Source organism: Cervus elaphus, chromosome X, assembly GCF_910594005.1.
Source record: "Cervus elaphus chromosome X, mCerEla1.1, whole genome shotgun sequence".
NCBI classification, from domain to species: domain Eukaryota; kingdom Metazoa; phylum Chordata; class Mammalia; order Artiodactyla; family Cervidae; genus Cervus; species Cervus elaphus.
This window is the reverse complement of record NC_057848.1, coordinates 172,661,186-172,689,104: the sequence shown is the minus strand read 5'-3', so window position 1 is coordinate 172,689,104 and position 27,919 is coordinate 172,661,186. Positions and strand designations below refer to the sequence as shown.

The 27,919-nt window shown below is 51.7% G+C and overlaps 2 protein-coding genes across 4 annotated transcripts in view; both read left to right on the top strand.

Annotated features, from left to right (window-relative positions):
* The window catches only part of TBL1X (transducin beta like 1 X-linked), a 238,856-nt gene that overhangs the window by 194,682 nt on the left and 16,255 nt on the right, over window positions 1-27,919 (top strand). For both annotated transcript variants that reach the window (XM_043896661.1, XM_043896660.1), the window contains 6 exons: window positions 13,150-13,295; window positions 18,355-18,616; window positions 21,601-21,733; window positions 24,581-24,722; window positions 26,294-26,357; window positions 26,493-26,590. In XM_043896661.1, coding sequence (XP_043752596.1) covers window positions 13,150-13,295; window positions 18,355-18,616; window positions 21,601-21,733; window positions 24,581-24,722; window positions 26,294-26,357; window positions 26,493-26,590 — 845 coding nt within the window. The remainder of the gene's footprint in view (window positions 1-13,149; window positions 13,296-18,354; window positions 18,617-21,600; window positions 21,734-24,580; window positions 24,723-26,293; window positions 26,358-26,492; window positions 26,591-27,919) is intronic.
* LOC122689877 (collagen alpha-1(III) chain-like) lies at window positions 21,751-24,005 on the top strand. Of its 2 annotated transcripts, XM_043896663.1 has the most exons (3): window positions 21,751-22,622; window positions 22,714-23,102; window positions 23,148-24,005. In XM_043896663.1, the coding sequence occupies exons 1-3, from the start codon at window positions 22,315-22,317 to the stop codon at window positions 23,450-23,452; spliced, it is 1,002 nt and encodes a 333-aa protein (XP_043752598.1). In that variant the 5' UTR covers window positions 21,751-22,314; the 3' UTR covers window positions 23,453-24,005. The 2 variants fall into 2 exon arrangements, with proteins under 2 accessions (XP_043752598.1, XP_043752597.1); XM_043896662.1 differs by having other exon boundaries at window positions 22,714-24,005.

The window sequence follows — 27,919 nt, the reverse complement described above, 5'->3', positions numbered from 1 at the left end:
TATCTTCCCGACTGCCTCCACGCCCTCCTGCTCTCATCCTCGCCTCTCCGTCAGCCAGGCACGCCCTGAATCTTGTCAGGGTTTCCGTCTGTTCCACTGTTTTGCCTGAGTGACCGTAGCTCCCATTTATTGAGCATGAGCTGTGTGTCAGGCGTGATGCTCAGTTCTTGATCAGTCAGACTGTTTCCCCCTAAGATGGAGATGGGGCTTCCCTGGTGGCTCAGACGATAAAAAAAAAGAGTCTGTCTGCAATGCAGGAGACCCAGGTTTGATCCCTGGGTCAGGAAGATCCCCTGGAGGAGGGAATCACAACTCACTCCAGTATTCTTGCCTGGAGAATCTCATGGACAGAGGAGCCTGGCAGGCTACAGTCCATGGGGTTGCAAAGAGTTGGACGTGACTGAGCGACTAAGACTTTGATTTTGTTTTCAAGAAGCAGAGAGACAGCTGCCTCCATCGTTGACAGGCGAGCGACCCAAAGCTTTGAGAAGATAGCGGCTTGTCCAGGTCACACTGCCAGGGAGTCATAGAGTCTAGAGCTGTGAATTCATAGAGCTAAGAGCCTCTGGCTCCAGAATCTTCCACTTAAATGATTTTTCTTCGCTCTTAACATGGTGAGATGGTTGATTTCTTTTTCAGCATTAAATCTACACTGCTGAAATAAACCCCACATGGCCTGGACATTTTGTTCTCTTTATATGTCACTGAATTCAGTTTTGTTAATCCTCTGTCTGTTACATTCATGTCCATTTTACCAAGGGAAGGTAGGCAGTGATGTTCCTTTTCTAATAGTCTCAATAGGTTTTGCTTCTTAGGGTTATACTGGCCTCATCAAACCGAGGGATCTAAAATTGCTTTCCTAAGGACCTGTAGTCCCATAATTCGGGTCTCTCCCCTGGATTAGTTGGCAGAATCTTTCTTTTTAAAAGGTATTGTTTTGGTCTCTATCGCAACCAGTCATTTCTGTCTTTGTAGTCCAAAAGCAGCCGTCAAAATTACACAGACCATTGAGAGTAGTTGTGTTTCAATAAAACTTTATTTATAACAGCAAGCCAGGGGCCAGATTTGGCCCAGAGGATACAACTTGCAGACTCCTGTCTTGAGACTGCTAATGGAGTATGTATGTTTCTTCCTGTCCAGGGAACATGGACGCGGTGTTTGTATCCTGAGTATTTACTACTTCCTTGTCCTTTGAACATGTCTGTAGCCCTTCCTTGTCTCTGCACGTATTTCCCATCCTTGGTTCTCTTGTACCAGAGACATCATTTTGCCATATTTACATACACCTAAAAGTACTTTGTTAATATTTACTAACATTTTTCCTTAAATTGAAGCAGTTAACTTTTCACTAAATTTTCAAATACATCTACTATTGTGTTTCCATAATGCACAATTAAAAAAAAAATAATTGTGAGATTTTAAAATATCTGCCCCCATGCTTTGTAAAATTGTTTCAGGTACCATCAGAGAGGTACAGGCACTCTCCGGGAATCTGATGTGCTGGGATTAAGCAGTCGTCAGGATTTCCAGCTCTACCAAATGTCTCTCGCTGGCCCTGTTGAGCACTGCCCTAGTGCTAGGGTTGGAAGGAGACATGTGAGAGGAGGAAGTCTTTTTCTCTCCACCTAGGGAATTAACCAGGCGTCTTGACACAGGGGCAGCTAAACGTGAGGTTGGCAGTGTTCATAGAGGAGCACGCGAGGGGTGCAGACAGAAGGAGGCATTTGAACTAGAACTCTTCAGGGAAAAAAGGAAGCAGAGCATTTCAAGCAAAATCAAGAGCCCGCGTTAATGTCCCGAGGCTCAGCAAAAGCCGGTTACATCATTTAGGGGTGAAGAAGCATCTTGGCGAGAGGGACAAAGAATACAGGATGGGAGGAAGGGGAAGGAAGTACAGGGACGCTGGGTCATGGGCAGCAGGTGAAGGCCAGGGTGCCCAATGGGAAGCCCATTGGCTAGTTTTTGAAAATTAAATCTGAAAACTGTGCACATCAGAGGTGACTCTCAGTGAAAACTGAGACTCCACCAGGATGGTGTGGGTGCTAAGTCGCTTCAGTTGTGTCCGACTGACTCTCTGCGACCCCACAGACTATAAACCCACCAGGCTTCCTCTCTCCGTGGGATTCTCCAGGCAGGATGACTGGAGAGGGTTGCCGTGTCCACCTCTAGGATCTTCCCGACCCAGGGATCGAACCCGCGTCTCCTGCCTTGGAGGCAGACTCTTTACCATCTTCAGCCACCAGGGAAGGAAGCCTCAGGCAGAGTGGTGGCCAAGACTAATGAGTCACTGGGAGAAGTGCTGATACTGTATTAGGTAAGAAAGAACTGGGGTGTCAAATTCTAGGACCACAAGAATTAAACGTGTAAAAAAATCAATTTACAAAGGTAAGAGGGACTGGAGGAAATTACCCCCAGGTAAGAACAGCAGTTGCATCAAGCATCTAGTGATGTGACTGTTTCCCCTCTCTTCCAAACTGCTTTCCCTCCTTCTCCTCCCCCTGAGTCCTGTGTGTGTGTGTTTTATTATTGTAATTTTTAATGGTGTCATCCATCGTAAATCTCCGTGTTGGCGGTCGTGGTCGAATTCCCCAATTAACAAAGTAGTGAGTCCAAACTTTATGAGGGTTCAAGGGCTGTTGGGGGTGATGGGGCCAAAAGGGGCTGGCTCCAAACCTTGCTTCTCTGCATGGCGGCTGGAAGCCAGGGCTGGGGTCTGGGGGAGCGTGCCCCGATGCCCCTCGTGGGCGAGCTGCCTCCCCTCACGGTTTGTCAGCCCCGGGAGGAAATAGCACCCTGCATTTATAACCTGACTAATGCCTTCTCCTCCTGGAGCCCTCCCAGGTTTGGGGGATATTAAACGTCTTGGCAGGTCCGCACTCAGCCGCCACCCCTGGGGTCCAGGCCAGATGTTAGAAGTGAAACCCTATTTTTAACAAGGTCCTCCTGCTATTTCTTTTGGGCGCCTTCCAAGCAGTTCCATTTTACACCAAATTCCACGTTGCGGCAGGTCAGCGGGAATAGGTCTGCAGCTCTTGAGAGCAGCCTGCCCGTGCTCAAGTTTTTCTCCAGCAAGATAGTAGAAAATTAGGACAGAAAGTGGGGGCTGGGGTGGGCGGCGGGGTGGGGGGTGGTTTAGATACAGACATTGAAACGTAAAGTTGACGTGCCTGTGTGCAGTGCTTGCAGATTGCAGAGTCAAAAACAACAGCGAATGTTTGTGCTTTTGACCATGAATGAAACTGGGGTTAGCGGTTTTGTGTGACTTCCCCGGGCAGAAAAGGTAATCCTCTGGCGAGACGAATCCATCACACCCAAAAAGAAGTGAACTGATGATAAATTAGCCCCCAAAGATGAGGGGATGGTATCTTATTCTCCCACCTTGCCTAGTTTACAGCTTCTCAGAGAGAGAGTGAGTGTGTGTGTGTGTGTGTGTGTGTGTGTGTGTGTGTGTGCACGCGCGCGTGTGTGTTCCTCTCTTTGATTTACTGGACCCAGCTGCCACTTAACTGGGCTTCCTTGGTGGCTCAGACGGTAAAGCGTCTACCTGTAATGCGGGAGACCTGGGTTCGATCCCTGGGTTGGGAAGATCCCCTGGAGAAGGAAATGGCAACCCACTCCAGTAGTCTTGCCTGGAAAATTCCATGGATGAAGGAGCCTGGTAGGCTATAGTCCATGGGGTCCCAAAGAGTCGGACACGACTGAGCAACTTCAGTGGTTCAGCACTTAACTGGGCTCAGTGGTAAAGAATCTACCTGCTAGTGTAGGAGTCTTGGATTCGATCCCTGGGTCGCGAAGATCCCCTGGAGGAAGAAATGGTAACCCACTCCAGCATCCTGCCTGCTTTGTGTCCAGGGATGTTCCAGAAACAAGGAAGCACTGCATAGACCTTCGCAGTCCACACTTGTGTTTCCAAAAATGGTCCCATTGTCGGGTACCATCCCCGTTTATTTCTTCTTCATTCACTCAGTTGTGTCCGACTCTTTGCGACCCCATGGACTGCAGCACGCCAGGCTTCCCTGTCCATCACCATCTCCCGGAGTTTACTCAAACCCATGTCCATTGAGTCGGGGATGCCATCCAACCATCTCATCCTCTGTCGTCCCCTTCTCCTCCTGCCCTCAATGTTTCCCAGCATCAGGGTCTTTTCCAATGAGTCAGCTTTTCGCATCAGGTGGCCAAAGGATTGGAGTTTCAGCTTCAGCATCAGTCCTTCCAGTGAACACCCAGGACTGATCTCCCTTAGGCATGGACTGGTTGGATCTCCTTGCAGTCCAAGAGACTCTCAAAAGAGCCTTCTCCAACACCACAGTTCAAAACCATCAATTCTTCGGCGCTCAGCTTTCTTTATGGTCCAACTCTCACATCCATACACGACTGCTGGAAAAACCATAGCCTTGACTAGACGGACCTTTGTTGGCAAAGTACTGTCTCTGGTTTTTCATATGCTGTCTAGGTTTGTCATGGCTTTTCTGCAAGGAGCAAGCGTCTTTTCATTTCATGGCTGCAGTCACCATCTGCAGTGATTTTTGAACTGGTCTTCCATCCACATAGCCAGTTGGAATGGATGAGCATGCTAACCAGGGGCTGCTTGGCATTCATTGATTGTAGCGTTGGACTGATGGCCAGAGCTGGTGGGTTCTCTCTCTCTCTCTCAGAGGTGGCTCCCGTGAAAGTCATGTTACAGACCTAACAAGCACACAGGCTCTGTGTCGTCTGTCCAGCAGGAAGCATTCCCACCGAGCTGCTCTCTCAGCCTCGTTCCCATAAAACTGTAGTCTCAGTTCCTCTCTTTTTCTCTGCGATGTGGGCCCTGATGCGATAAGGGTTCTTGTAGCCCTGGCAGCGTGGCGTGGCCCCTTCCCACGGGAACTGCAAGTAAGTCATGGGTTCTTCTCTCGGTGGCCTTAATGTCTGCGTGTCGTCACTCACTCATGTCCATAAATCAAAATCACGTGGATTCGATTGGGACAGTGAGGTCACTCCTTCCTCTCTATAGAATTTTAGAATTGAAAGGGACCTTGGCAATCACCTAATGCCACCTGTTTGTTGGTCAGAGAAGGAAGCCAACGAGGGCAGGCCTAGGCTGGTGAAATTTGTTCTCTCCATGAATAAAAAGTTGTTGTTCAGTTGCTTAGTCGTGTCCGACTCTCTGCGACCCCACGGACTGCAGTGTGCCAGGCTTCCCTGTCCATCACCATCTCCCGGAGCTTGCCCAGACTCATGTCCATTGAGTCGATGATGCCATCCAGCTACCTCATCCTCTGTCGCCCCCTTCGTAATAAAAATAAACGGTAGCAAACATGTGGAATGTTGTTCAAAGACTTAGGGACCAAATAGCAACACACACCCTCTGGTGACAAGCAAAAATATTTCCAGGTGTTGCCCATGTCCTCCTCTGGCCGACAGAAGTGCCCACACTTCACAAGCACAAACTGCTGTTCTAGACCAAGGGAACAGACCCTTAAATAGAGGTGTCCTGCGGCAAAGTGGTATATATGCTTCTCGCAAAGGCGGCCTGGCGAGGTCTAGTGAGAGATGGCCCAGCTTCTTAACGCAGGAAATGAGAGGCTTCCAAGGCCACACTCGGGTCTGCAGCCTCTTCACTGCTTTTGAGAAGGAGAGTGAGTCCTCAGTTCCTTGTGTCCGACCAGCCCAGGTTACTGTGACGGTCTTGGGTCCCGTCGACTAGCACCTAGAAAGCTCTGATGCTGCCGGCTGACACTTAGGGAAGCCCTCAGTGAACGGCGGCTACTAGTACCGTCACCTTGTCAATCACTCCGAGCAGAAGGCGCGTCTCAGGGCCTTTCCGGCTGCTGTGACAAAAGGCTGCAGACCCAGTGGCTCATGCACCCGAACACTTCATTTCTCACCGTTACGGAGGATGGGGATTCGCAGGTGCCGGCAGAGTCGGTGGGGGCTGCTGAAAGGCCAGGAAGGTGTTGTGGGGAAAAAGTCGTACATCGTCCTGCAGGGTAACAGTCATGACCTGCGTGCCCGTGTCGATGTTTGGACACTAACCCCATTCGTGAGGACCCCACCCTCGCATCCTGATCACCTCCTGGACACCACCACCTGAGGGAGTGGGTTTCCAGTGCATGAACATTGGGAGACAGGCATTTAGTCCATAGCAGTAAGCAATGAAGAACAGATACAGGGGAGACCGTGACAGCTGCTTTTGTGTGATCTGTGTCTGCGGGTCCACATATATATACATGCACATGTGTCTGTGGGTACACATATATAAATGGCAACCCACTCCAGTATTCTTGCCTAGAAAATTCATGGAGGCAGGAGCCTAGTGGGCTGTGGTCCATGGGGTCACAAAGAGTCAGACACGACTGAGTGACTTCACTTTCTTTCTTTTCTTTACCACATATATATACATACATGTGTACACAGATACGTGTATATATGGGCTTCCCAGGTGGCACAGTTGGTAAAGAATCCCCCTGCCAGTGTAGGAGATGCCAGAGACCCGGGTTCAATCCTTGGGTCAGGATGATACCCTGGAGGAGGAAATGGCAACCCACTCCAGTATTCTTGCCTGGAGAATCCCATGGACAGAGGAGCCTAGCGGGCTACAGTCCATGGGGTCCCAGAGAGGTGGACACAACTAAGCTACTGAACACACAGACACATGTAAAAGTGTGTATTTACAATATACACATAATAGTCAAGTTGGCGCACTTTTCCTATAAAGGAGCATATCTTAAATAGTTTTGACTTTGTGACCCATCTGGAGGAGGGCATGGCAACCAACTCCCGCATTCTTGCCTGGAGAATCCCCATGGACAGAGGAGCCTGGCGGGCAACGAACACTTGTACTTTCAGTTGCGGCCCATGATGTATCTCTTGCGTCTACTCAGCTCTGCCATCGCAGTGTGAAAGCGACCACAGATAGCATATCAGCTCATGGGCAATGACTACTCCAGTAAAACTTTGATATATAAACACAGGCAGCATGGGCCCTGGGCTGCATATCCATGGTCTAGACAATTTTCATGTCATGCCCGCTGGCTTTGGATAGCTGTCAGTATTCCCAGTATCAAGTCTATGAAGTCCTCAATAAACACTCTGCATTTAGTGCCTCAAACAAATGCCTTCAATGCTGCCTTTACTGTTAAGAGTTGGGCACGCTCAGTCGTGTCCAGTTCTTTGCAACCCCATGGACTATACAGCCCACGGGATTCTCCAGGCCAGAAGACTGGAGTGGGTAGCCGTTCCCTTCTCCAGGGGATCTTCCCAGCCCAGGTGCCTTTGTTTCAGCTGAAGGGGAAACACTGTCTACACAGCTGCCCAAATATTACGTATCTGCCTTTCTCCGCTGAATAAGCAGTGTTTCCAAGGGCCAGTGAGTGATTCTTTAGCAGGTTCTGCTGATGAATCAGGCCGACATTAATTGGGCAGGACGGTTCACTGCACAGCTCGAATGGTCTGGGAGGCCATTTGTGAAAGAGGTCCGGCTTAGTGGTTTAGCAGGAAACAAAACATGTGCTTCGTTTTTAATCTGTTTGGGTTGCCTAGTGGGTGAGGCACGTCCATGCACACCTTGCTTTTCTCTCATGAAACTAGCACCTTTCACCCCAAATGGGAGGAACATTGCTCTTCAAGATCTTTTTTTTTTTTTTTTAATGTTTTTAATTGAAGTTTAGTTGATCTACAATATGTGTTCGTTTCGGGTGTTGAGCCAGTGAAAGTGAAAGTCGCTCAGTTGTGTCCAACTCTTTTCGACCCCATGGACTATGGGATTCTCCAGGCCAGAATACTGGAGTGGGTTAACCTTTCCCTTCTCCAGGGGATCTTCCCAACCCAGGGATCGAACCCAGGTCTCCTGCATGACAGGCGGATTCTTTACTGTCTAATCCACCAAGGGAAAGTTGGATTTTATGCTACATTTTTGCAGGCAGCTTCTGTACCAGCTGAGCCACCAGGGAAGCCCCATCAATGTATGTATTTATATGCTTTTTAAACTTCTGTTACCTTATAGGTTATTGCATGGTGTTGACTATAGTTCCCTGTGCAGTGCGTTTGGTCCTTGTTGGTTATCTGTTCTCTGTATGGGAGTGTATATCTGTTCATCCCATATCCCTTCCCTACCTTCCCTTTTAGTAACCATAAGTTTGTTTGCTAAGTCTAGGTGCCTGTTTCTGTTTGGTAAATAAGTTCATTAGTGCTTTTCTTTTTTTATAAAGATTCCATATATAAGTCATATCATTTGGTTTTTGTCTTTCTCTGTCTGACTCACTTCACTTAACATGATAATGTCTAGTTCCATCCACGTTGCTGCGAGTGGCATTGATTCATTCTTTTTCATGGCTCAGTAATATTCCATTTTCTATATGTACTGTGTCTTCTTTATCTGTTCATCTGTTGATGGACATCTAGGTTGTTTGCATGTCTTGACTATTGTGCCTAGTGCTGCAGTGAACAGATGGGTATATACTTAACTCTTGATGGTCTTACTGTGCTTTATAAAAAATGTAGTATAAAATCCAACTTTCCCTTGGTGGATTAGACAGTAAAGAATCCGCCTGTAATGCAGGAGACCTGGGTTTGATCCCTGGGTTGGGAAGATCCCCTGAAGGAGGGCATGGCAACCCACTCCAGTATTCTTTCCTGGAGAATCCCATGGACAAAGGAGCCTGGCGGGCTACAGTCCACGGGGTCACGAAGAGTCAGACACGACTGAGCGACTAAGCACCTTTCCCATCTTATTGTGATTATACCCTTTTTTCTCCTCAGAAATGCTCTGACTTCACCTGGCTATCCCCCCATTACTGTGTGTTAACCTGGATTCTCTGACTTGCTTTTGAGTGGCAGGAATCCACCCATGGTGTTTATAAATGAACCAGAAGTGGGCGTGGTGTAGACCTGAGGAGTGTGTCACTTAGGGGGTGTGGTTCCTGTGGGTCTGTGGTTCTCTGCTGTGGTGGGGTTGGTTAGATATTTTCGGTTGTCGTGACTGGGGAAGGCTTGCTACTAAATACTAACATCTAGTGTGTTATGAGGCGTCCCCACTGGTGCAGTGGTTAGGACTCCGCACTTTCACTGTCGTGGGTTCAGTCCCTGGTTTGGGAACTAAGATCATGCAGGGCAGGGCACCATATGCCATGCAGGGCAGCCAAAAAGAAAACCAACCAACCCCAAAACAGAAAAGAAGCATCTAGTGTGTAGAGGTCATAGATGCTGCTAAATATCTTGTAATGCCTGGGACATAGCACTCCTCACAACAAAGAGCAGTTTGGTCCAAATGTCAGGCGTGTCATGGTTGAGAAACCCTCCTGAGGAGTGCTTCATCGGGGATGCCTCCTACTAAGTAGTGGGCAAGTCTGCGGGCTTCAGCGACTGTTCCAGTGGACCCCAAGGGTGCTCGCACTGAACCGTCATGTGGATCGGTCATCCAGGGTCCACCAAGCTCTCTGTTCTGCCCCTTTTCACCAGCTTCCACACCTGCCACTGAGCAAGTTCTGAGTGTTTCCGTCTCTACCTACTGATACCCTGGTTTTTGTTCCTCCGCGTCTCTTTGAGTGGAAGAAGGGGTGCGCTGAAAGCTGGGGGAAGGCTGAACAGGCTTAAGGCACAGAAGCCATAGGACTGGCAGACTGCAAGTGAATATGCTCAGTAGCCCTGGAGTCCGATTGGGAGGGCTGGGTGCTCATGGTGTTGGAGGCTGGGCCACCCCAAGGGTAACATCCTTCCCGGAGATGGCAGTCTTCCAAGATGACTGCAGATGGAATTTTGCACGCCTTCCCCCAATACGTATGTTTAAACATAACCCAGGTCCGTAGAGTCAAAGCTACGGTTTTTCCAGTAGTCATGTATGGATGTGAGAGTTGGACCGTAAAGAAAGCTGAGCACCAAAGAATTGATGGTTTTGAACTGTGGTGTTGGAGAGGACTCTTGAGAGTCCTTTGGACTGTAAGGAGATCCAACCAGTCCACCCTAAAGGAGATCAGTCCTGGGTGTTCATTGGAAGGACTGATGGTGAAGCTGAAACTCCAATGCTTTGGCCACCTGATGTGAAGAGCTGACTCAGTGGACAAGACCTTGTTGCTAGGAAACATTGAGGGCAGGAGGAAAAGGGGACGACAGAGGATGATGAGATGGTTGGATGGCATCACCGACTCGATGGACATGAGGTTGAGCAAGCTCCAGGAGTTGGTGATGGACAGGGAGGCCTGGCGTGCTGCAGTCCATGGGTTCGCAGGGTCGGACACAGCTGAGCAGCTGAACGACAATCCCCAGTGGAATATTTGGAAGTTCAGTCTTTAGGAGTTGGTCGGGTCCCGCGGATGGGGGCTTCATGAATGCAATTAGTGCCCATGTAAGAGCTTTCTTGCTCCTTCCACCTTGTGAGGTTACGGGGAAAATGTAGTCATCTGTGTGGTCCATAAAGTGGTTCTCAGCAGACAGTGAATGTGCCAGTGCCTTGATCTTGGAGTTTAGCCTTCAGAGCTGTGAGAAGTAAATGTCTGTGGCTGACACCACATAGCCTGTGGGATTTTCTTACAGCATCTGGAACGGACAAAGACATACACCAGAAGCTTGACCTCTCTCCGCCCGCTGCTCCGTCAGTTGCTGAGATGTTATCTGTCAGGGGCTCTGGCCACAGTCCACGCTGTGCCCTGGGTAGACGCTCCGTAGAAGCTTCTAGGTGGAATTTTGTGGTGGGCTGAGAGATGGGTGTCCAGCCACGAGCTTGGAGCTAGTGCGTGGCATCTGTCAGACCCCGAGGGTTGATCTCGGGACCCAATTCATAAAAGAAAGGAAGGGTGCATGGGAGAGACTGCAGGCGGTCCTGTGCGTGCTTAAATCATGCAGTCGTGTCCGACTCTTTGCGACCCCGTTAGCTTGTCTGTCTGTGGGGATTCTCCAGGCCAGAATACCGGAGTGAGTTGCCCTTCCCTTCTCCAGGGGATCTTCCCAACCCAGGGATCGAACCCAGGTCCTCCCGCGTTGCAGGCAGATTCTTTAACCGTCTGAGCCATCAGGGAGGGGAGGTGGTTGTGGAGAGGCTTGCATGAATTAGGAAGCATTCTTCAGTTAGAAGCAAGACCTGGTCAATTGTGGGCACCGTGGTGGGGCTGGTGGGTGGTGTCTTGTTATTACCCCCAGTGGGCGTGGTCCTGCTTGGGACCTTGTGAAGATACCGGGAGGGAAGCAGATGACTCTCAGTCCATCGTCCTGTCCCACCTGCTGGTGGAGACACGAATAAAGAGATGGAAAAAGCCAGTGGGTCAGATGGTTACCTGGGAAGAGCTGTGTAAGACAGAAACCACTGTGGCCCAGAGTACATAGGAAGGGAGTCCGTGGGGTTGGGGCGTCTCTCAGCCGACTATACCCGCTCTGCTCTGTCCGCTGACCTGGGGCTCTTCTCGTGCACCCTTGCCAGAAGCTGAGTAAGAGAGCTTGGAGATTAAGACTCTGCGTGGCGGTGGAGATACGGAGAATAAGGTCGTTGGTGAAGACAGGGGTGGATGTTTCTGTTGTGGTGGGAGTGGTTAGGGCTAAGGAGGGCCAGAGACAGAACAAGTCGGAAGGAAAAACATAAGGCCGATTTGCAAAGGGTCTTCTTTGGCTCATGCCCTTCTGGCAGTGGGAACGGAGGGACCCTGTGTTGGAGAGAGAGCCTCCAAGGCGCTCTCCTACACAGCCCCAAGTAGGTGGTTCCGGCTTGTAAAAAAATAACACAGGAAGTTAATAGCAGGCTCTACAGTATTATTCTGGAAATAAATATGAATCAAGTGCCTATTGCATATATTCTTAATAATCAGGCCATGAGGAGGAGGGGTGGGTGGAGAGAAAGGGACGTTTGCAGACAGGGCTCTCCTTGCGTGGAGCAACATTGCCATCTTGCTGACCGTTGCGTGTGTTGCAGAGGCTGGCTGTATTTGTTGACCCGCATGGAGGCTGGGGGACCTGGGGGCGGGCGGCCCATCATCCGGCTGATGAAGGGAGGTGTCCTAGGAATGTGAGGTGGGGAGGCAGAGTGCAGGCTCCCCCGTGAGACTCCCTGCTAACGCCCCTACCCATCCCAGCACATAGGATGAGCCGATCTTGTTGGGAAGATGTTCATAAGTGATGGAGGTGGGGTGCCTGGGACCGCCCCCCCGCCAAACAGGTGACAAAGCAGAGGGGAAACTTATGCCTCAGACCATTCCCCCCCACCCACTCACAGGCCCCCAAAACCTCCTTCCTGGCCCTGCAGCCTCCTTCATTGACACGGGCCTCGTGTGTTACAGCAGTCTCCTTCTTTGAAACGCGCCTCGTCTGTTACGTGTAGTCACCGGGTCAATCTTTCTCCCTGCATACTTTCATCCTAGCAGCTCCGCGCCCGCCTTATCTGTGAGCACCTTTCACCTGCCTGGTGTTGTCCGCACGTTCGTGCAGAGGCATTTGACGAGGGTGCTGCAGGGGCTTTGCAGGATGTGGGGGACCCTTCAGCCCTTAGCCAAGGGGGTGAGGAACATGCCCAGTTCAGTAAAGCGACTCAAGGTTACCCTCGATGGGTGCAGAACTGCCTCTGTTTTTTCCCATGGTTGGTGGTGAGCTTCATTTGCTCTGAACGCTTGGGAGGGGGCTCCTGCCGACAGACACCAGCGTGAGCTTCTGGAAGGAGCTGTGCAGAACCCAGGCAGAGAGAGCCTGGGGTCCGACTTCTGTAACGTCTATCCCGGGGCAGACTGTGGCCTCTATTTTGCTTTTAATGATGCTGGAAAGGGTTAGTTGGGGTGGGGGGAGGGGGAAACTTCCCTGGCAGTCCAGTGGTTAAGACTCCCAAGCTCCCAGTCAGCAGCGGGGGGTGGGGGACACGGGTTTGATCCCTGGTCTGGGAACTGTGGTAGCCAAAAAGTTTTTTTAAATAATAATAATAATAATAATAATGTGCTGCCTCTGCTTTCTTGCTTTCTTTTTTTTTTTTTTTTTTTTAAAGCCTCTGCTGTTTTGCCAGCTGATTCATGCAGGCACACCTTGGTCTGCCATCTGTCTCTGGAACACCACCCACACGAGAGGCCGGGCGTCCTATGACCACGTCCCCACCCCACTGCCCCGTCCTCATTAGGCGTGTCTGACCCCCCCCAGGGGTGCCTCGTACGAGTCCAGGCCTCACGGAACCCCGCCCACCCCACCTCCCCTGTGTTTCCGCAGGTTTTTCCCACTCGGCGTTCACGTTCGGTATCGAGAGCCACATCAGCCAGTCCAACATCAATGGGACGCTAGTGCCGCCGGCCGCCCTCATCTCCATCCTGCAGAAGGGCCTGCAGTATGTGGAGGCCGAGATCAGCATCAATGAGGTAACATGGGCCCTCCTCCCGGGGCTTGGGGAGGCGGGGGGAGCAGGACGGAGGCCCTGCAGCCCCCACCCCCGGGGAGCCTGGGCAAGCTGGGAAGACCTTAGCTGGGGAGTTCGCCACGGCCTCTCCCAGTGCATTAGGGTCCCCGTCTCCCTTTGTGGTAGTCCTTTTTTCTCCAGCAGGGGATCCCAGTGCTGTGATACCCAAGGAGCCAGCTCCCAAGGCCCCATAGATGGTTGTGGACTGGTTGGTCACGGCGGTATCACTGAGAGAGGCAATGCCTAGGCAGGTTTATAAGAAGTCCGGACTCCAATGCCTAGGCAGCTTGATAAGAAGTCTGGACTCCCGGAAGAGGAGATGGAGAAGGAAAAGGAGAAAGGGGTCTGGGGTTCTCGAGGTTCTGAAGATAGGGGCCTGGAATTCTCAAGGAGGAGGAAAGGACAAACATCTTTTTTTTTTTTCCCCTTGACATTCCTAAAGTCTGAGTCACATAAAACGTTTGTTTTTTTTTTTAAGCCTGAACTGATGAGTACATAAGAAACAGCTCAGTTTAAACTCTGGACTAAGGATTGTATAACAACAGTCCATCTCCTGCTTGAGGACAGTTTCTCCTTCCTGAAAACCTTCTGGGTAATCCTGTTATCTTAAAATGTAAATTTTGGGAGTGGGTCTGGTAAAGTTTTCACAAACTTTGAGACATTCTTTTGATTTATTGTAATAATTAATGAGAAAGGAGATATAATTCCCTTGTTAACACTAGTAACACTCCATCTAGTCAAGGATATGGCTTTTCCAGCAGTCATGTATGGATGTGAGAGTTGGACTATAAAGAAAGCTGAGCACCAAAGAATTGATGCATTTGAACTGTGATGCTAGAGAAGACCCTTGAGAGTCCCTTGGACTGCGAGGAAATCCAACCAGTCCATCCTAAAGGAAATCAGTCCTGAATGGTCATTGGAAGGACTGATGCTGAAGCTGAAGCTCCAGTCCTTTGGCCACCTAATGCAAAGAGCTGATTCACTGGAAAAGACCCTGATGCTGGGAAAGACTGAAGGCAGGAGGAGAAGGGGATGACAGAAGATGGTTGGATGGCATCACTGACTCGATGGACATGAGTTTGAGCAAGCTCCAGGAGTTGGTGATGGACAGGGAGGCCTGGCGTGCTGCAGTCCGTGGAGTCGCAGAGTCGGACACAACTGAGCGACTGAACTGAACTGAAAACTAGTGAGTGGGCACTCTCCATCCCCCTTCTGATGTCTGTGTCGGAAGCTTTCTCTGTCCCATTTTATACTTTAATAAAACTTCTACTACACAAAAACTCTTGAGTGATCAAGCCTGGTCCCTGGTCCGGAAGCTAAATCGTCTTCTTGGGAGATCAAGAATCCGACACCGTTCACCGTAAAGCTATCATCATGATGCGTTGAAAGGGATGCTGATTTATATGGTCGTCTCTCAGAATCCGCCAGGAATTGGTTCCAAGACCTGCCGTGGGTACCAAAATCCACGGGGTGCTCAGGTCCCACAGTCAGCCCTTCTGTATCCGCAGATTCCGCCCGCCATGGAGGGCAAACACAGTGGTAAACGCGCTGAAACAACCTGCGTGTGGTGGACCCTGGGAAGTCAGACCCACCTCCTTCAAGGCTCAGCCGTGCCTCATGACGGGCGTGGGCCTGCCACGGGCACAAAAATCACCCTTCCTCCTGGATGTCTCTCAGCAGTTCGGTCGAAGAGGGGCCCTGTGAGTCATTTCACCTAGAGTCTGTGTTTTGCGTGAACCTGACCGAGGGCACTCCCAGAAGATCAAAGTGGAGAGATAAGTACTTTGAGTTCAACAGGGTTATTTCAGGCGATGACTGTGTTAGAGCGCTCACTGAACAGCTGCCTCCGGGAGGTTGGGACCAGACGTGTACATTTAAGTCACTCCTGATTTGCTTAAATACCCTCCCTCTTTATAGATCAGGGCTTGTGAGTATCGGGTCCAATTTTACACCAGTTTTTAAATGGGTTATTGTAACCTTTTTTAAAACTCAACATTCTGGAAAACTAAGATCATGGCATCTGGTCCCATCACTTCATGGCAAATAGATGGGGAAACAATGGAAACAGTGACAGAGTTTATTTTCTTGGGGCTCCAAAATCACTGCAGATGGTGACTGCAGCCATGAAATTAAAAGACGCTTGCTCCTTGGAAGAAAAGCTATGACCAACCTAGAAAGCGTATTAAAAAGCAGAGACGTTACTTTGACGGCAAAGGTCCATCTAGTCAAAGCTATGGTTTTTCCAGTAGTCGTGTATGGATGTGAGAGTTGGACCATAAGGAAAGCTCAGCGGCGAAGAATTGATGCTTTTGAACTGTGGTGTTGGAGAAGACTCTTGAGAGTCCCTTGGACTGCAAGGAGATCCAACCAGTCCATCCTTAAGGAAATCAGTCCTGAAATGTTCATTGGAGGGACTGCTATTGAAGCTGAAACTCCAATCCCTTGGCCACCTGATGCAGAGAACCGACTCATTGGAAAAGACCCTGATGCTGGGAAAGATTGAGGGCAGGAGGAGAAAGGGACGACAGATGATGAGATGGTTGGATGGCATCACCAACTCAGTGGGCATGAGTTTGGGTAAACTCCGGGAGTTGGTGATGGACAGGGAGGCCTGGCGTGCTGCAGTTCAAAGGGTCGCAAAGAGTCGGGCATGACTGAGTGACTGAACTGAACCTTTTTAAAGATAAAGGGTGAGGGATCGAGACAGCTCCCCTTCCCACCTGCTTTGCTTCCGTCTGGGGACTGGCCTGTGATGACTGGGTCTTCCCAGAGTCTCGATCTGACTCCGTCTGATTGTAACTGCACTTAGCGCCCTTTCTCCTTCGTCCTGCTCCCTTTATCTGTACCCCACCTCTATCCCGCATACTGCTGTGCCCCAGGTCCCCGTTTTCTGTTCCAACATGTCCAGCACAGCTACCCCGTTCAGTGGCCACACGCCCCTCCCCTTTACCACCAGAAGTCTACTTCCACGGTCACCCCCACCCTCGAGCCCATCTCCCTGAACCCTTCCACACTTTCCTCCACCTGCTCTTCCCCTTTCTCATCCTGGCAAGCCTGTCTTGTCTTCGTAGCGTTTGCCTCCACTTTCCCTTCGGCTTTTACGATCACTGAAGTAGCGTATCTCACGTTCTCTCACGTGTCTTCCTCTGCCGTTTTCCAAGTCCCGGCATCTCTGAGAACCCTCGGCTGTCTGGCGACACTGTGGGCTTTCCTGCCCGACAGGAGGCAGTCTCCTCTTTCATTGTCTTACATTGGGTGCCCGGGATCTTCCGCTGGCAACGTGACCCCATCTAAATCTCTTTTTTTCTTTCTTCTCACAAAACAAGTGTGAGGATTAGGGATACAGGACCCCAGATCTCAGATTGTGTGAGGCTGTGATTGGATTTCCCTACACACATACACACATATATAACAGGTACATATATGCACACACATACTCACACAGGCACAGATACACACACATACCCACAGACATACACACATGGGCATACACAGACATACACACACACGTACAGGCTTCCCTTGTAAAGGCAAAGAATCTTCAGCTGGTAAAGAATCCGCCTGCAATGAAGGAGACCCAGGTTTGATTCCTGGGTCGGGAACACCCCCTGGAGAAGGGAACAGCTCCCCACTCCAGGATTCTGGCCTGGAGAAGGGGTCACAAAAGTCAGACACGACTGAGTGACTTTCACTTTCACACACACACATATGCACATACACACCCAGGGTCCATGCTTTTCATCTCCATACCTTCTCTCCCTTGGCAATTCAAAAATCCAGCGTTGCCTAGAGGAGACTGAAAGGTCATCTGATTTGTCACTTAGCTTTCCGGTTGTTACAAGTGAGACAGTGTGCGTTTAGAGTTTAAGCAAGGTAGTGCTTTATTACTCTGCACAGTTACTACCTTTTACAAAATCATCATCCACCTGGGGCATGAATGAACGAAGAAGAAGGTGATGTAGAAGCCGGCTGGCCAGACGGTCAACACTGGCCACTCCATCGGCAGAATCAGGGGATGGGGGCGGCTTCTTTTTTCCATATTCTACATTGTTTTCTGTCGTCTCATAATTTTCAAATATCGTGTAGTATCCGGTAGTCAGCTGGGGTGCTGTTTCATTTGGGTACTGTGTAGTTGATACGTACGTCCTTCAGTTCTTCCTGATTTGTGAGGGAAAAAACAGTCTAAAACCTGTCTGCACATCTAGCAGACACAGCGAGAGGCCCTGAGTTTTGTGTGACTCAAATAATCAGAGCACCTTCTGAGGAAAGGACTGTCTCACTCTCTCCTGTGTTTTCTGAGTGGGTAGGGAGATTTTTTTCTTTTCATCCTCGATGGAAACTAGGAGACTCAGAGGAAGCTGAGGAAATAGGCGTGGTAACTCAGTGGTGCTGTCCTTAGCAATATCATGGCTGCATCTGTCTGCACCGTGAGTCCCTGAAAGTCACTTCACGTGGCAGTACGTGCGTTTGATGACATCAGATGGACAGAAGCGCTCACAGTCAGAGTTGAGCGGGCAGGAATGTCCAGCTTGAGCCCGAGACTTGTCAGAGCATCTGGCAAGGGTGGGGTCTCTCTCCCTCTGCACACTCCACTCTTGAGGACCACACCGTTCCTCTCTGGGGGTGGAGCGGGGGGCATCCTATGCACTGCAGGATGTTGGGCGGCATCTCTGGTCCCTCCCCGCTACTTGCCAGCTGCACCCCCCGCAGTCGTGACCAGCAGACACACCTCCAGGTTTTCCAGACGCCCCCTTCCCCCTGAGGGGCAGGATCACCCCCTTCCATTGAGACCACTGCGTCAGCGGGGCAACCCTCGGGTCGTGACAGGGAATAGGAGGCTCAGGGTGGGCCCCCTGACATCTGGATTCACGTTGCTATCGACCGAGTACTGGGTGTGTACTGGCCGCCCCTTCCCAGTCCAAGTCCCCGCCTCGCCCGGGCCCCAGGCACCTGCGTTTCCGACCCAGGAGACGCCCAGTCGGAACTGACCCCCACCCCCCCACCGGGGACTCTGTCCGCAGGACGGCACGGTGTTCGACGGCCGCCCCATAGAGTCCCTGTCCCTGATCGACGCGGTGATGCCGGACGTGGTGCAGACGCGGCAGCAGGCCTTCCGAGAGAAACTGGCCCAGCAGCAGGCGGCCGCGGCGGCGGCAGCCGCCGCTGCAGCAGCCGCAGCGGCAGCGGCCACGACGGCGGCCCCCGCGGCCGTCTCCCAGCAGAACCCACCAAAGAACGGCGAAGCCACGGTCAACGGGGAGGAGAACGGCGCGCATGCCATCAGTGAGTGCAGGGTGCCCGGTCTCAGCGGGCTTCTCTGGTGTCCTCCAAGTCTGGCTGGGTTCGCTGGACGGTGCCCTGCAGGCCACGGCTAGCGTTTGCTTACTCTGCACCCAGGAGAGCTTCTTCCTCCAATTTTTCCATCGAAATCCTTAGGCATGATGTTCTCTTTTTTGTTTTAATTGGAGGACAATTAATGAACAGTATTGTGTTGGTTTCTGCCATCCATCAACACCAACGTCTGCATAGATATACATAGCTCCCCTGCCATCCATCAGCATGAATCAGCCATAGGTATACACATGTCCCCTCCCTCTTGAAGCTCACTCCTAGCTTATCTCAGCCCTCTAGGTTGTTTATAGAGCTCCCTGCATCACAATAGTACTCCCGTGCAAGGATGCTAAGTCGCTTCCATTGGGTCTGCCTCTTTCGTGAGCCCCGTGGACACTCTCCTGCCAGGCTCCTCTGTCCATGGGATGCTCCAGGCTAGAATACTGGAGTGTATGTAGCCATTCCCTTCTCCAGGGGATCTTCCTGACCCAGGGATCGGACCGGCGTCTCCTGCACTGGTAGGTGGATTCTTTACCATCCGAGCCACCAGGGAAACCCAGAGAACCTGCTGCCTACAAATTCAGAGACAGCTTCTAGGAAGTTCTACGTTCAGAGTGTGCGTGTGTGTGCGTGCATGTGAGTCTCTGCCAGTGCGAGTGTGTTCTTCCCTGTTTTGAACGCCCCTTCCCTCCGAGCAGCTGTGCATCCCTGAGGCAGCAGCTTGTCATCTCTGGGCCGAGCCTCTCCCCACTGGAGTCGGGACATGGCTCCACCGCTGGGCAGAGAGAAGGGCCAGGCTGCCATGCAGGACGGCTTCAAGAACTGTCTGTGTACAATGTCAAATCAAATGACCTTCCAATAATCAGTGTTCACAAGATTCGCAAGGATGGGGGGCCAGGAAAGGAGAAGAAAAGATAACGTGGCTTGTGCCTACACGTCACTCGTGGGCTGGCCCACTCCCCTGGGGTCTCTCCGTCACGGCGCTCAAAGTAAAACAGGAATAAGGTGGACGTCCTTGCTTGCTTCAGCCACCAGCCCAGAAGGTGAAAGTCCCTGTTTTCTTCATCTTTCACCCCAGAAAGGAAGCATAATTGGTGAGCTTTGAGAAATCTACTTACCTACTACTGTGACAGAAATCTTGCAAACTTTTAAACTGAACCGTGTCTTTCGTTCTAAAACCCCAAGGGAGCGTAGCCTCATGGAGACAGGCACACAGCTTAAGTTGCGCTGGAAGCTCCCGGCTCCTCCTTCGTTTGAAGGGGCCTCTGCAGTGGGGTTAGTTTCCACCTGAGGGCTGGCCACCACCCCCATCAACCTCCCCCTGACAGACATACACACACATGCAGCGTCCACTGGTTTCCAACTTCCATTCTGTCCCACCTGCTCTTGTTAAAAGGCAGCTGCAGCCAGACATACAGAGTCTGAAGTTAGACTTCATCCTGACCTTCAAGAAAGTTCTTCCATGCGCCACATAGAAGGGAAAAAAATGGGTCCACTTTTCAGGACTTTGCTGGGGGCTCAGATGGTAAAGAATCTGCCCGCAGTGCAGGAGACTCAGGGTCCATCCCTGGGTGGGGAAGATCCCCTGGAGGAGGATATGGCAACCCACTCCAGTATTCTGGCCTGGGGAAATTCCAGGACAGAGGAGCCTGGCAGACTACAGTCCATGGGGTCGCAAAGAGTCGGTCATGACTGAGCTACATGACTACAGCATGATCCGGGATGAGTCTCTTCTGGGTGGCATCTACCGTGACTTGTCGCCACCACCCTTTCACAACCTGGAGTCCCCGTTGGGTCGTCTGGGGTGTGGCTGCATGTCTTCGAGAGCCTGGAACACACTTGGCTCCGGTAGGAAAACAGCATTTGAGTCCCAAGACCATGAGGGTGTTTGCAGGCCGAGGGGTTGTGGGTGGTGAGCCTTCTGGAAGAAAGATGGTGTGTCCACATGGGAGCTCCGTAGGTAAGCAGGTGACACCTCAGGAAGGTGTCTTATAAAATCACTTGTCCCGTCAACAGGAAGGAACTTTGGCTGAAAATACTTTATGTGTATCCTAGTTATTCCCAGTGTCACTTGAATTGTAACTTGCATTCTAGCAGCAACGTTTGCAACTGACTTGTTCTTCAGTTGCTAAGTTGTTCACCAGTAAAGATCTCGTCTGCCGATGCAGGAGACGTTTAAGAGATGGCGGGTTCGATCCCTGGGTTGGGAAGATCCCCTGGAGGAGGAAACAGCAACCCACTCCAGTATTTTTGCCTGGAGAATCCCCATGTACAGAGAAAGTGGGTCACAAAGAGTCCGACATGACCTAGGGACTAAACAGCACCAACACAGCTTACGTTCTAGGCGTATACCAAAGAGCGAGATAGGCTTTGGTATTCAGAAACCCCTAATTTCACTTGTATTGTTGTTCATTCATTGGTGTCTGACTCTTTGAGACCCCATGGGCTGAAGCACTCACGTGTTCCCTGTCCATCACCATCTCCCAGAGTTTGCTCAAACTCACATCCATTGTGTCAATGACTGCATGCAACCATCCCATCCTCTGTTGTCCCCTTCTCCTCATTGACTTCTTAAGAAAATATAACAGAATATGCTTCTTTTTACTGTAGAGGTAAAAGAGAAGGAACCTTCAAAGTCTGCTCAAGAGACAGCTGTCTGTTGTTTCTTTCCAGTCTTATTCCCGTTGTTATTACCTATGAGCCTGGCCCTAGTTAGAAAGAATAAACACCGGCTGTTACTCCCCTATCAGATTGGGAGGCTGTGAGGAAGTGTGGCTTCACAGAAGGTTACACAGAAGCCATCACCTGGTTATAATCGTCACAAGTGAGCTGACATCACAGCAGAGGAGGTTGTCTGTAAAGCTTACATGCTCTGAGGAGGGATGGGTTTCTTTGGTGTCAGCCACACACATGTCCTGTCCTGTTCCCCTTGGCAGATAATCATTCGAAACCAATGGAAATCGACGGAGACGTGGAGATTCCGCCCAGCAAGGCCACCGTCCTTCGGGGCCACGAGTCCGAAGTGTTCATTTGTGCCTGGAACCCTGTCAGTGACCTCTTGGCTTCAGGGTAAGGGGTCAGGCCGGGGGTGCCCGGGGTCCAGGTGTTCAAGTCCTCCAGGGTCAGGTGGGGGGGTGCCTGGGGTCCAGGTGTCTGAATCCTCCAGGATCAGTTTGGGGGCTGCCTGGGATCCAGGTATCCAAGTCCTCCAGGGTCAGGTTTGGGGGGTGCCTAGCATCCAGGCATCCAAGTCCTCCAGAGTCAGGGTTGAGGGATGCCCAGGGTCCAGGTGTCTGAGTCCTCCAGGGTTAGGATTGGGGTGTGCCCAGGCTCCAGGTGTCCAAGCCCTCCAGGGTCAGGGTTGGGGTGTGCCCGGGGTTGAGGTGTCCATGTCCTCCATGGTTAGCTTTGGGGGGCACCCAGGGTCCAGGTGTCCAAGTCCTCTAGGGTTAGCTTTGGGGTGTGCCCGGGGTCCAGGTGTCCGAGTCCTCCAGGGTTAGCTTTGGGGGGCGCCCAGGGTCCAGGTGTCCAAGTCCTCTAGGGTTAGCTTTGGGGGGTGTCTGGGGTCCAGGTGTTCAAGTCCTCCAGGGTTAGGTTTCAGGGGTACCCGGGGTCCAGGTGTCTGAGTCCTCCCGGGTTAGGTTTGGGGCATGCCCAGGATCCAGGTGTCCCAATTCTCCAGATCAGGCTGGGGAGTTCCCAGGGTCTGGGTGTCCAAGTCCTCCTGGGTCAGGTGGGGAGTTCCTGGGATCCGGGTGTCTGAGTCCTATAGGGTCAGATGGGGGGAGCCTGAGGTCTGGGTGTCCGAGTCCTCCAGGGTCAGGTTGGGTGGTGCCCAGGGTCCAGGTGGTCAAATCCTCCAGGGTCAGGGTAGGGGGTGCCACGGGGTAGGTTGGGAGGTGCCCAGGGTCCAGGTGTCTGAGTTTTCCAGGGTCAGGTCAGGGTGCCCGGGGTCCAGGTGTTTGAGTCCTCCAGGGTCAGGTTTGGGGTGTCCGGCATCTAGGTGTCCGAGTCCTCCAGGGTTAGGTTTGGGGTGTGCCCGGGTCCAGGTGTCCGAGTCCTCCAGGGTCAGGTTGGGGGGTACCCGGGGTCCAGGTGTCCAAGTCCTCCAGGGTCAGGTTGGGGAGTGCCCAGGGTCCAGGTGTCCAAGTCCTCCAGGGTCAGGTTGGGGGGTGCCTGGGGTCCAGGTGTCTGAGTCCTCCAGGGTCAGGTTGGGGAATTCCCGGGGTCTGGGTGTCCAAGTCCTCCTGGGTCAGGGGGACAGTTCCTGGGATCCAGGTGTCCGAGTCCTGTAGGGTCAGGTGGGGGGAGCCTGAGGTCTGGGTGTCCGAGTCCTCCAGGGTCAGGTTGGGGAGTGCCCAGGGTCCAGGTGTCCAAGTCCTCCAGGGTCAGGTTGGGGAGTTCCTGGGGTCTGGGTGTCCAAGTCCTCCTGGGTCAGGTGGAGAGTTCCTGGGATCCGGGTGTCCAAGTCCTCCTGGGTCAGGGGGACAGTTCCTGGGATCCAGGTGTCCGAGTGCTGTAGGGTCAGGTGGGGGGGTGCCCGGGATTCAGGTGTCCAAGTCCTACAGGGTCAGGTTGGGCAGTGCCCAGCGTCCAGGTTTTCAAATCCTCCAGGGTCAGGTTGAGGGGGACCCAGCGTCTGGATATCCAAGTCTTCTAGGGTCAGGTCGGTGTGCCCAGGGTCCAGGAGTCCTAGTCCTTCAGGGTCAGGTTGGGGGTGTGTTTGGGGTCCAGGTGTCCGAGTCCTCCAGGGTCAGGTTGGGGAGTGCCCAGGGTCCAGGTGTCTGAGTCCTCCAGGGTCAGGTGGGGGGTGCCCAGGGTCTGGGTGTCTTGAGTCCTCCAGGGTGTGGTGGGGGGGCGCCCAGGGTTGAAGTGTCCGAGTCCTCCAGGGTCAGGTTTGGGGTGCCTGGGTTCCAGGTGTCCACGTCCTCCAGGGTCAGGTTTGGGGTGCCCAGGGTCCAGGTGTCTGAGTCCTCCAGGGTCAGGTGGGGGTTGCCCAGGGTCTGGGTGTCTGAGTCCTCCAGGGTGTTGTGGGGGAGCACCCAGGGTCAGGGTTTCCAAGTCCTCCAGGGTCAGGTTTGGGGCACCCAGGGTCGAAGTGTCCGAGTCCTCCAGGGTCAGGTTTGGGGTGCTTGGGATTCAGGTGTCTGAGTCCTCCAGGGTCAGGTTTGGGGTACCCGGGTTCCAGGTGTCCGAGTCCTCCAGGGTTAGTTTGGGGTGTGCCCAGGGTCCAGGGCACAGGTTTGGGGTGCTTGGGATTCAGGTGTCCAAGTCCTCCAGGGTCAGGTTTGGGGTACCCGGGTTCCAGGTGTCCGAGTCCTCCAGGGTCAGCTAAGGGGTGCCCAGGGTCCAGGTGTCTGAGTCTTCCAGGGTCAGGTGGGGGGTGCCCAGGGTCTGGGTGTCTGAGTCCTCCAGGGTGTTGTGGGGGGCCACCCAGGGTCAGGGTTTCCGAGTCCTCCAGGGTCAGGTTTGGGGCACCCAGGGTCGAAGTGTCCGAGTCCTCCAGGGTCAGGTTTGGGGTGCCTGGGTTCCAGGTGTCCGAGTCCTCCAGGGTCAGCTAAGGGTTGCCCGGGGTCCGGGTGTCCGAGTCCTTCCTCCTGGGACAGACATTCCCTTCCTACGTCGTGTGCAGCATCTTCCTAGAGTGTACGGAGCAGGGCTTTGAGTGGGGGGACCTCTTGGGGTGTCTAAGACTGTGCAAAAGTCCTTATTCAGCTGTTTTCTCAGCCACGTGGAAAGCTATGCACAGACGTTTAAAATGATTAAGGACACCTACGGCTGGAAAGAGAAAACCCCTGCAATTTTTTTTTTTGAGCAACGTTATAAAGGCGGGGGGACCCAGCCGTGCGACAAGCGGCGGTGGGCGGTGCTTGCTCTGGGACCGGGCGCTGAGTGCCGCGTGTGTTCCTCGCGCAGGTCCGGAGACTCGACCGCCAGGATATGGAACCTGAATGAGAACAGCAACGGCGGCTCCACGCAGCTGGTGCTCCGGCACTGTATCCGGGAGGGGGGCCACGACGTCCCCAGTAACAAAGACGTCACCTCGCTGGACTGGAACGTAAGCCGCTTCCCTCCCGGACGCCGTCGGGGAAGCCGGTGCGGCCCCTGGGGCCTCAGCCAGGGCTGTGGCGTCGGATGGAGCTGGGGCGGACCCCAGGAGGGGGACGGGATTGTGGATCAGCCCACCTGGGGATCTGGGTGGGCCCCCCACCCCACCCCACTCCACCCCCCGCTTTCTGAGCGCTGCTCCTGCGGCTGTCCGCATCGGCATGCCGCCAGCCGGATGGTGTTCAGCAAGCTACACGTCGGCAGGAGCAGTCTGGCGGCTTTATCGGGGAGCCTGTCATGTGGGGGTACCCTGTGAGGTGTGCCCAGGGAAAAGCTGACTTCCCACCGAGCCTCAGCATCTGTGCCCGGACATACACACAGCTCTCCAGCGTCTTTTCACTTTTTCTTTATCACGTTCTTTTTTTTTGGTTTTGGACTATACAGTTTACTTATTTATTTTTTCTGTTTTCCATTTTATTTTTTTTTAATTTATTTATTTTAATTGGAGCCTAATTACTTTACAATATTGTAGCGGTTTTTGCCATCTACTGACATGAATCAGCCATGGGTGTACATGTGTCCCCCATCCTGAACCCCGCTCCCACCTCCCTCCCAGTCCCATCCCTCAGGGTCATCCCAGTGCTCCAGCCCCGAGCACTTGTCTCATGCATCCAACCTGGAATGGCTATCTCTTTCACATATGGTAATATATATGTTTCAATGCCATTCTCTCAGATCATCCCACCCTCGCCTTCTCCCACAGAGTCCAAAAGACTGTTCTGTACGTCTGTGTCTCTTTTGATGTCTCGCATATAGGGTCATCGTTACCATCTTTCTAAATTCCGTATATATGCCTTAGTATAGTGTATTGGTGTTTTTCTTTCTGGCTTACTTCACTCTGTATAATAAGCTCCAGTTTCATCCACCTCATTAGAACTGACTCAAATGCATTCTTTTTTAATAGCTGAGTAATATTCCATGGTGTCTATGTACCACAGCTTTCTTATCCATTCGTCTGCTGATGGGCATCTAGGTTGCTTCCATGTCCTAGCTGTTGTAAACAGTGCTGCGATGAACATTGGGGTGCACGTGTCTCTTTCAATTCTGGTTTCCTTGGTGTGTATGCCCAGCAGTGGGATTGCGGGGTCATATGGCAGTTCTATTTCCAGTTTTTTAAGGACTCTCCACAGTGTTCTCCACAGCGGCTGTACTAGTTTGCATTCCCACCAACAGTTTATCGCATTCCTGTGTGTCCTGTCATTTCATCACAGACTCTTCTCTCATCACAGTGTCTGCAGCTGTTTCTCAAAGCTCGCTTAGGTCTCCCAGAGTCACCCAGTGTCTTTCAAATGGTGTCTTGTTGGTGTCATCAATGGTGATGGGGTGTGCTGTGTTTTGCTTGGCCCCTGGCCTTGCGCTGGTTTGGGGTGGGGGAAGTCTGGGACCTTCCTGGTGGTCCAGGGGTCAGGAGTCTGCCCCTCTATTGCAGGGGCCGTGAGTTCAACCCCTGCTCGGGGAACGCAGGTCCCGCGTGCAGCCTCTAATAAATAGTTTTTGTTGGTGTGTGTTTCTGGCCCACAGAGCGACGGGACACTGTTGGCTACGGGTTCCTACGACGGTTTTGCAAGAATATGGACAGAGGATGGTAAGTAGTCCTGGCCCCACCTCCCTCGCGTTAGGGTTGGAGGAGGGGGTGCTGTGAATTGTCATCCTCCGGGGTTACAGACCTGGCGGGTCTCAGAAGTCACCCTGCTTCCTCTCTTTCTTTCTAACATACCAGGTAACCTGGCCAGCACCTTGGGCCAACATAAAGGCCCCATCTTCGCCTTGAAGTGGAACAAGAAGGGGAATTACATTTTGAGTGCTGGAGTAGACAAAGTGAGTGTTTGCGTAAGATACACTGCTTTTTCATCTGTGTTTAGTCTCTCGGGAAACATCACGGTTTCTTGGAATTCTGAAAATTCTGCCTCCCCTTAAGAAATCAAAGGGGCCTTGTTTAGGTTTTGTGAGCTTTGGTGATCTTGATCTTCTGGAATTCTAGAAGCCTCTGAGTGAGAGACTGTCTCCCGTGATGAATCAACTATGGCAGGAATAATAGCAATGTTCTTGAAACTGATACGTTCTCAGGGAGGAAATTTAAGTTAGGGACACTGGCTTTGACCCTCAGTGAACTAAAATCCTATAAACCACACAGTGGAGTGGAGGATAAAACTGTGAATTGGTCTAGAGCTTCCCAGGTGGCGCTAGCGGTAAAGAACCCGCCTGCCAGTGCAGGAGACTTACAAGCGACGTGGGTTCGATCCCTGCATCGGGAAGATCCCCTGGAGGAAGGCATGGCAACCCATTCCAGAGTTCTTGCCTGGAGAATTCCATGGACAGAGAAGCCTGGTGAACTTATAGTCCATGGGGTCACAGAGAGTCGGACACAATTGAATTTACTTAGCGCTGGAGCTGGCCTGAAGTTTTTCAGACACACTCAATGCTGTCAGTATTTCTCCAGGAACATTAACGCAGTTGATACAAAAAGAGAACCAGTCCTTCGTAAAGGAAGATCTTTGTTAAAATGTCATTGACAGGGAGGTGTCAAGTTTCCAATTTGGCTGAAAATTCCACTTGAGAATTAATTCCAAATGTTTTGCATCGAGCTGCCTCCAGCTTCTTCCCCAAGTGTCTCCCCAACACTATAATGTGTTCATAACCATTCGTGACTTCCTTTGTCTTCTGGGGTTGGAGATCCTTTTTTTTTTTTCTCCTTAATATGGGGGGGGTGGTGAATGCATATCTAATACCACCTTTTGGGGCAATTTTCCAATTGTAAACCTGCAGAATAATACCCCAAAAGGCGGTATTAAATATGCATTTTTCCCCCCCAATAGTTTTTCATGTTTGGGAATTCCCTGGTGGGTCCGGTGCTTAAGACTCTGCTTTCCAGTACAGAGGGCCACACGTTCCATCCATGGCTGAGGAAGCTTAAAGATCTCACGTCCTGTGGAACCAAAAATCTTTTCATTTAAAAAGGAAAAGGTTTTTTTTTTTTTTTTTTTAATGATAGGTTTTCAAGTTTGAGGATATAGATGGGATTCCCACCAAAATTGGTAGTTTCCTGCATATCAGTTATGGCTGCCGTTGTCCGGAGGAGTATAATGAGCAAACACGTGTGGCTGAGTTCAAAAGTGTGACGTCTGGGTGATTTAAGTCTGTAAGACA